This window comes from Ictalurus punctatus, chromosome 3 (assembly GCF_001660625.3).
Source record: "Ictalurus punctatus breed USDA103 chromosome 3, Coco_2.0, whole genome shotgun sequence".
Lineage (NCBI taxonomy): Eukaryota > Metazoa > Chordata > Actinopteri > Siluriformes > Ictaluridae > Ictalurus > Ictalurus punctatus.
The window spans coordinates 7,003,854-7,013,211 of record NC_030418.2 but is presented as its reverse complement, the minus strand read 5'-3'; the positions used below and the strand labels follow the sequence as shown (position 1 = coordinate 7,013,211).

General features: G+C 39.3%; 1 protein-coding gene across 1 annotated transcript in view; it reads right to left on the bottom strand.

The window, feature by feature from the left end:
- Positions 1-4,451: 4,451 nt before the first annotated feature.
- Positions 4,452-9,358, bottom strand: part of klhl31 (kelch-like family member 31) — a 5,465-nt gene continuing 558 nt past the window's right edge. Inside the window, exons 2-3 of the mRNA XM_017464857.3 lie at positions 6,491-7,693; positions 4,452-6,385 (exon numbers count right to left, since the gene is read on the bottom strand). Of these exons, the coding sequence (XP_017320346.1) occupies positions 5,653-6,385; positions 6,491-7,665 (1,908 nt within the window). The 5' untranslated portion in view covers positions 7,666-7,693 and the 3' untranslated portion in view covers positions 4,452-5,652. The remainder of the gene's footprint in view (positions 6,386-6,490; positions 7,694-9,358) is intronic.

Here is a 9,358-nt window from a genome sequence, read left to right as displayed (position 1 = left end):
ACAAAAATGTAGACATTTTCAGAAAGTTTGTGTTAGTAAACTAATTAACATAAAATTAGATCATACTGAATGCACAGCCAGCACATTTGATCTGAAGCTAGGACGGTTAGATATTAGATCTCTTACGTCTAAAGCACTTATTGTTAGTAAAATCATTACTGAGCAGGAGTTTAATATGATGTGTTTAACAGAAATATGGATTAAACCAAATTAGTACATAGCATTAAATGAAGCCAGTCCTCATGGATACAGTTATATACATCAGTCTCATCTAACTGGCAGAGGAGGAGGTGTCACACTCTTTTATAATGATAATCTAGACGTCATACAAAAACCTAGTCATAAATTCAACTCTGTTGCAGTTCTTCATACCAGTATAACATATGTAGCCACAAAAAATAAGTTTACCGAGTCGATTATTATTTACAGACACCCAGGGCCATATTCTGAATTCCTTGATGAATTTGCAGATTTTATCTCGAATGTGGTAGTTTCTCCAGACAAAGCATTCATTGTTTGTTACTTTAATATTCATTTTGATAACGTGGAAGACTCTCTGAGCGCAGCGGTTGTGTCTATTCTAGATTCAATAAGGGTCAATTAGAACGTAATAGGACCCACTCATAATGGTGGTCACACTCTTGACCTGATACTAACATACGGATTAAATATAGAAAATATAGTCACATTTCCACATGTGAAGCTATCTCAGGTCATTATCTCATCTGGTATAAATTGAGTATTGATCATAATATTTGCACCTCGCCATGCTACCGCGTCAAACGTACATTCATGTCAGCTACTGAGTTTTATCAATAAACTCTCTGAGCTATCAACTATGATTGGATCACCATCTGATCCCAAAGAACTTGATCGGGCGACTGAATGCTTAGAGTCAACGTACTGCTACATGCTAGATAAGGTAGCCCCACTTAAAAGAAAAATAATTAGAAAGAAAAGCTAGCACCCTGGTATAACGATCAAACATGTACCTTAAAATAGACCACTCGACAATTAGAACGTAAATGGTGTCAAACCAATTTGGTAGTATTTCAAACAGCATTGAAGGAGAGCCTCCTGAACTATTGACAATCTCTTAGTGCTGCTAGATCAGTAAATAATCCTAGATTCTTATTCAACACTGTAGCAAAATTAACTAGGATTGTAACCAAAAGAGAAAATTGACAAATCATTTAAACTAGCAGTTATCAAACCCCTGATTAAAAAACCTGACCTCGACCCCATTCAATAGTCCAGCTATAGGCCAATATCAAATCTCCCCTTTATCTCCAAGATTTAGAAAAGCTTGTAGCACAGCAACTATGTTCGTACTTATATAGGAATAACATTCATGAGACAAAGAAGCACAGAGACAGCGCTGGTTAAAGTGGTAAATGACCTACTACTGGCCTCTGATCAGGGTTGTGTCTCCTTACTTGTGTTGCTTGACCTTAGTGCAGCTTTTGATATCATTGACCATACAATTTTCCTTGATATACTAGAAAATGTTGTTGGCCCTGGCTCAGGTCTTACTTCACTGATCGCTATCAGTTCATAGATGTAAATGGTGACTTCTCTATGCATACTGAGGTTCCACAATCTTCTGTTTTAGGCCCACTGCTTATATATATATATATATATATATATATATATATATATATATATATATATATATATATACAGTATCTCACAAAAGTGAGTACACCCCTCACATTTTTGTAAATATTTGATTATATCTTTTCATGTGACAACACTGAAGAAATGACACCTTGCTACAAAGTAAAGTAGTGAGTGTACAGCTTGTGTAACAGTGTAAATTTGCTGTCCCCTCAAAATAACTCAACACATAGCCATTAATGTCTAAACCGCTGGCAACAAACGTGAGTACACCCCTAAGTGAAAATGTCCAAATTGGGCCCAATTAGCCATTTTCCCTCCCCGGTGTCATGTGACTTGTTAGTGTTACAAGGTCTCAGGTGTGAATGGGGAGCAGGTGTGTTAAATTTGGTGTCATCGCTCTCACCCTCCCTCATACTTGTCACTGGAAGTTCAACATGGCACCTCATGGCAAAGATCTGAAAAAAAGAATTGTTGCTGTACATAAAGATGGCCTAGGCTATAAGAAGATTGCCAAGACCCTGAAACTGAGCTCTTGTCTTCCCAGATGGTAGGGAGATTTATAATAAGATGCATCAACTCAAATTCTTACATCTGTCAAATGTTTAAATAATTTTAATAAATGTCACCTGAATTTCATGCAGTTTTTTTTTTTTTTACCAGTTTGTTTAAAATGTAAGCATTTTAATAGAATTTTAGCATATGAACAAGTTGCATTTTAAGATAATTGTAGGAGGAAAAGTAAAAACAACACATATATGTGTGTGTGAAAATGTACTAACACAGGGGTTCCCAAACGTTTCCAGGGCAAGGCCCCCCAAATGGCATTAACATTTGACTGAGGCCCCCCTTTTGCAAGATGTCTTTAAAACACATTAAAAATACAGACTTCTGAATATATCCCCTTTTTTTTCATTAAAATATGGAAGTTCAACATGGCACCTCATGGCAAAGATCTGAAAAAAAGAATTGTTGCTGTACATAAAGATGGCCTAGGCTATAAGAAGATTGCCAAGACCCTGAAACTGAGCTGCAGCATGGTGGCCAAGACCATACAGTGGTTTATCAGGACAGGTTCCACTCAGAACAGGCCTCGTTATGGTCGACCAAAGAAGTTGAGTGCACATGCTCAGCGTCATATCCAGAGGTTGTGTTTGGGAAATAGACGTATGAGTGCTGCCAGCATTCCTGCAGAGGTTGAAGGGGTGGGGGGTCAGCCTGTCAGTGCTCAGACCAGACGCCGCACACGGCATCAAATTGGTCTGCATGGCTGTCGTCCCAGAAGGAAGCCTCTTCTAAAGATGATGCACAAGAAAGCCCGCAAACAGTTTGCTGAAGATTACTGGAACCATGTCCTGTGGTTTGATGAGACCAAGATAAACTTATTTGGTTCAGATGGTGTCAAGGGCAACCAGGTGAGGAGTACAAAGACAAGTGTGTCTTGCCTACAGTCAATGCAATACAGTGGTGGTGGGAGTGTCATGGTCTAGGGCTGCATGAGTGCTGCCGGCACTGGGGAGCTACAGTTCATTGAGGGAAACATGAATGTCAACATGTACTGTGACATACTGAAGCAGAGCATGGCCGCAGGGCAGTATTTCAGCATGATAACGACCCCAAACACACCTCCAAGACGACCACTGCCTTGCTAAAGAAGCTGAGGGTGAAGATGATGGACTGGCCAAGCATGTCTCCAGACCTAAACCCTATTGAGCATCTGTGGGGCATCCTCAAACGGAAGGTGGAGGAGCACAAGGTCTCAAACATCCACCAGCTCCGTGATGTCGTCATGGAGGAGTGGAAGAGGACTCCAGAGGCAACCTGTGAAGCTCTGGTGAACTCCATGCCCAAGAGGGTTAAGGCAGTGCTGGAAAATAATGGTGGCCACACATAATACTGACACTTTGTGCCCAATTTGGACATTTTCACTTAGGGGTGTACTCACTTTTGTTGCCAGCGGTTTAGACATTAATGGCTGTGTGTTGAGTTATTTTGAGGGGACAGCAAATTTACACTTAAATTTACAAAGTTACACAAGCTTTACACTCACTACTTTACATTGTAGCAAAGTGTCATTTCTTCAGTGTTGTCACATGAAAAGATATAATGAAATATTTACAAAAATGTGAGGGGTGTACTCATTTTTGTGAGATACTGTATATGCTACTTCTGGTTTTGTTCATTAGGAGAGTGGAGGTCACATTTCCCAAAATGACACAATATGGGATTCTGTAATGCAATTTCTCAGTTGAAGCCCAAAGGCATTTGTCCATATTTTGTAGCTAACAACTAACCTGCACTCTTTTTTGCTCTTTTACAGCTTTGCAAATGGAAGGGAGTGGGGCTCTTGTCTTCCCAGATGGTAGGGAGATTTGTAATAAGATGCATCAACTCAAATTCTTACATCTGTCAAATGTTTAAATAATTTTAATAAATGTCACCTGAATTTCATGCAGTTTTTTTTTTTTACCAGTTTGTTTAAAATGTAAGCATTTTAATAGAATTTTAGCATATGAACAAGTTGCATTTTAAGATAATTGTAGGAGGAAAAGTAAAAACAACACATATATGTGTGTGTGAAAATGTACTAACACAGGGGTTCCCAAACGTTTCCAGGGCAAGGCCCCCCAAATGGCATTAACATTTGACTGAGGCCCCCCTTTTGCAAGATGTCTTTAAAACACATTAAAAATACAGACTTCTGAATATATCCCCTTTTTTTCATTAAAAAACATTTGGGTACACTTTTGGGTGGTAGATTCACTATTTTCAACATATGTACTTTCACACACACACAAAAAAAATCTAACAAGACTACTAAAAAAGACATCAGCAACATTTTATAGGAACCTTTAATAAATATGCAGAACTTGGACATGTACAATGAATCGGCATAAATACAGACGTTTCTCTTCTCAAATCAGTCACAGTTTCAAAACATAATACTGGTGTTGTGCAGTTGTCACATTGTGCAGTTTCCAAGAACCTATGGATATTGTAAATCATGAGCTGTAGAAATAATCAGAAATCATTGCTGCCTACATAGCTCAGGTGCATAACTTTGATTCCATAAACTGCTGAGTCATTTTACAAAAACACACCATCCCTGTCAAACCTTTCAACTTCCACCTTGACTCTTCTAAAGCTTCTTTTGAAGGTATTTTTTGTTTAAATATTTTACTGTTGTCTATTGAAGTGTCAGATGGAAAATTAAACTGCTATTATACCTACACCTGGCAGGTAGGACTACCTAAAGTGAAATGCTCAGTTTTCACCACCATTGCCTATTTAACATAAACTATTATACTAGCTTATGACATCACAAAGAGCACTATTGAGTAGTGAGTAGTGAGTCTTAAATTGAATTAATGTTCTATAGTTAGCTAGAAAGCTTTTGTTTATTATTGTCTTCATTGGAACTCAGTACATAAATATCATACCTTTGTGACTTCAGATCATATTCTGCATACTTCATGATGTACTGCCAACTGCATAAGTGTCTCAAAAGCTATTGAGAAGGGCTGATGTAATAATTATAAGCCTTGGCCCCATTTTAAAAGACAAATATTAATTGAATTATGACTAAATATATTTTAATTAGAAAATTCTTTCCACTGTTTGTAAAACACAAAAAAAGTCAATCTCCAAAAGAAAACCTAATTGCATATCAGCGTTCTTACAACCTATGAGCCATTTTAATACTTGCAAATTCATCAGAAAAATTCAGCACACTGAACAATAATTCCAGGTTTTATCCAACTTTAAAAGAACATACTGTTCATTGATTTTATATAATAAATTGAACTGTTTTAATATCTACTTGCTTACTAAAATGAAAAGAGAATATGGAACTGAAATTATAATATGTTTTAGAAAATGTTATTTTTGCTTAATTTTTGTTGTATATAATTTAGTTTTCTATTATAAACGTGTATGGCTAGCCTGAATGTGAAAAGTATTTCGCAGTTGACAGGAAAAGCTTAAATTATATGATGCATTATCAAGCTAGCTTATTCCCCTATCCTATCCTGTCACCTATATACTGACGGGAGCAGATGATACTGAGCTGGACCTGGACTCTCGTGTTTTACGGGTAGGGATGGTAATAACACAGCATGAGATGCCCACTGTAGCTTCGGGTAGCTCATCATCCTCAGTCCATTCATTAAGGTTGGGGTTGTATACTTGAATGCATTTCTTGTACTTCTTTTCCACCTCGTTCCATCCACCTAGGAGGTAAATCTTATTATTCAGTGTGGCCACACCTGCTGTGCTCACTCCTGTGAGCAAGGGGGCAACGTAGCTCCATTGGCCTGAATGAGGGTTGAAACATTCAACTGGCAAGACATCGACCCTCTCCCCACGCCCTCCAAGCTGGCTACCACCAAGAACATAAGCCCGATCGCCAACTGTGGTGGAACAATGCCAGCCTCTTGGAGTGCTCAGGCTGTTTTTATCCTGCCAACTATCTGTTGATGGGTCATAAGAACATACAGCCCTGGAGTAGGCATTGTTGATGTAACCTCCAGTTACCAAGATCTTGCCATCAATGACTGTGCTGGCATGACAGCACCTTGGTACCTCCATGGGGGCTTTCAACTGCCACTGGTTAGAGGATGGAACATAACACTCGACGGAAGCCTGGCAGCCATCTGAGTTACGTCCACCAACAGCAAACAGGAGACCATTAAAGGTGTTGATGCTGAAATGCGTACGCTTTTGAATCATGCTGGCAAGATGGAGCCATGCATTGAATCGGGGGTCATATCTGTGTGGAAAAATAACATATATTTCTCAGTCAATTTGAGCAAAACGGCAACATTACAAGGCATTTCTGAAAAGCAGGCAGGAGCACAACAGGGAAAACATTTACCTGCAGAAATTGCTGACAGCATGCTTTGCTTGGTTCCTAGCATCGTTCTGGTCTTCACCACCAGCAACGTATAGGAAGCCATCCAGGACAGCCACACACTGATTGAAGCTCTTTGCGGGCATCTCAGTCAGCCTGTTCCAAATGTTGTCCTCATCCCTATAGAGAATGTCCCTGCTGAGGGACTTTTCAGTCAAGGCAGGTCGCCCACCCACAGTAAGCAGTACTTTTTGGCCACCACGGACCTTGGTTCTTCTGGACTGCAGGATGTTTTGTTGGTATGGCAGCAGATGGTAATTCATGGCATCCACCAGAAGACGGTGACACTCTGGGTCTTGCATCATCTTGGGAACAGTCTGCACATGGCTGACTAGATCCTGAGGTGTGATGGTGCCAAAGCGAATGTGCGTCAACAGGTCTGGTGCGTACTTCAGCCTCTTCTCGTCAAAGTCTAACCACTTGATGGCAATCTGAAAGGCTGTGAGCTCAGACGGCAGCTGCAAGGAGTCATCTGTTAAGAAGTCGCTGATCTGCTCATAGGTGAGCTTCAGGAATTGTTCCATCTCTGAGAACTCAATGAAATTCTCACGCATGAACTTCTGCGCAGCCTCCTTTGTTTCTTTCAGGTTGTATGTATCTGCAATGTTGACTACATACATACAGTTTTCAACGCTGATCTCCTGCATTAGGAAGTCACTGCACATCTTAACCAGGGTTTGAATCTGCAAAAGCATAGCTGCAGAAATCGTGCTGCCAATGGTGTAGAGTGACAAGGTCAGTTTTCCAGAGTAGGCATATGTGATGGCCGTGGCCAGACCAACCGGGGACAGCTCATTGAGGTCAATTTTTTGAAGGGTTGGATCCTTCTTGAGAATGTTATGGATGTGCTCACTACAGGACGCCATCACAACTTTGTGCACATCAAAGGACTTGGACTTGGTTGCTATTGTCAGATCACACAGGAAGCTGACTTGTCTCATGTTGCTAAGGCCTTCCAGGAGGTTAGGAGCATAGGCGGAGTCGTTGACCTCAGTTGAGATGCAGCTAAAGCCATTGCCACCTTCCAGAAGAGTGTTAAGCCCATTGATTTTATTGACCGGGCTGTCTTCCACCAGGATTGTCATCTCATTGATGTCTGCTTTATTCTTCTTAGCGGCCTTGTTCTTTTTGGGTGCCATGACTGTAGCAGCGGGTCACAGCCCAGACCTAAAATGAGTGGTCATATTCACAAAACTGTTTAGCACTTATGAAAAATAACAGTTGTTTTAATGATATGGTATATTTAAATAATAAGTATGACATAATTGCACTCTAAGAAATAAAAGTACTTTTTGTTACTGCCATTGTAGCATCAAGGGTAGATCTTTTGTACCTTTTGTGTGTATTTTTTAACCTGGAAACACTGATGTACCTTTAAAATCGAAGTTTTGTGGCTTTTAGTATGAATCTGTTAGTCTTAATATTATTTAAGCTAGTATGCTCCAAAACAATGACAACATTTGCATTTAGAAGATATATGTGTTCAAAATTTACAGTCTCTCTCTACCACCAATACGGAGCAACAATTCTGATGACATCATTCTGCACTCATCAGATTTTCTGTCCAATAAAATGCTTTTTAGAATCTGAAGTGGCCCACCTCCAAAATATAAAAATCCATGGAACTAAGTGTCAAGTATGGCTTAGACCAGGCTGTGAGGTAAACTAAACACTTACTGGCTATTTAAAAAGAGGGAGGAGCCACTCAGTATGTCCTGCCCTGACTTCCTGTTTCAGTGGAAATTACATCAACACGTAGAATAACGCGGCACATTTCAAGGCACATCACAGGGACTTTACTCTAAAAGCTAATAAAAGGTACACCTCATGTACCTTCCCAGTAAACACTAGAGGTACAAAACATGTACTCAGAGACAAAAAAAAGTCTTTATGGGATCCACACGGTTTCCCATACATCTTTCACTGTGTACGGCTACATAATGCTACAATACCAACTGTTTTATAGATGACACTGGCCTTTTATAAAGAACTATAGAAAACATAAAGTAGGCTTTCAAAACCATCCCTGCTGAAAAACATCAACAATAGAAACCATCACAGAAATTCCACTGATTTCCACTACGAATACTATTACAAACCATCAGCTAACCAATAAAACCAATTCCATTATTGGTCTTTAATTACATCCACTAGACATAACATGCCACCAATAGAAGGCAACCAATTACCAGTAGAGACCAATACTGACCATTAGAGTTTCCATTAAAACCAATAAAATTTCCATTATAACCAATAAATCCATTGCAAATTCTATGAGGGTTTTTTTGCACACATTTTTTTAGGTAGGATCACTGCACATTCTTACACTTTACCTATGACTTTACTTATGACTACTGTTTATTTCTATACACACATTAATAAAACTGCTCATCAAACATGCCGAATGTACAGTTTTAAACCTGCATATATTTGTATATTTGTATTCCCTCTTATTTGTGGTGTATGCTGTGAGTTTATTGTGCATTTTTAAAGTCTTGTGGACTGTCAAGTCTTAGTCCTCCCTGTTGCTCTTGTGTTGTGCCTGTTTTCCCCTTGGTGATCAATAAAGTACTCTCTAGCTATTTTTTTTTTTTTCCAGCAGGGTTATCTTTATAACCGTGACAAAAAAAATATATAAGAATACTATTCGTTCCACATTTGAGCAAAACAAAAAAGAAAGCAAGATGTTCTCTTTAAAGAGTTGCTATCGCAAGATATTGTGCATCAACATGCCTCTGCATCTGTCACAGTTTATCACTAGCAGGTCCAGGAATAGCAGCAGCACTGGATCCTTTACACCAACAGTCCTTTTATAGGCTTTGTGACATGGCC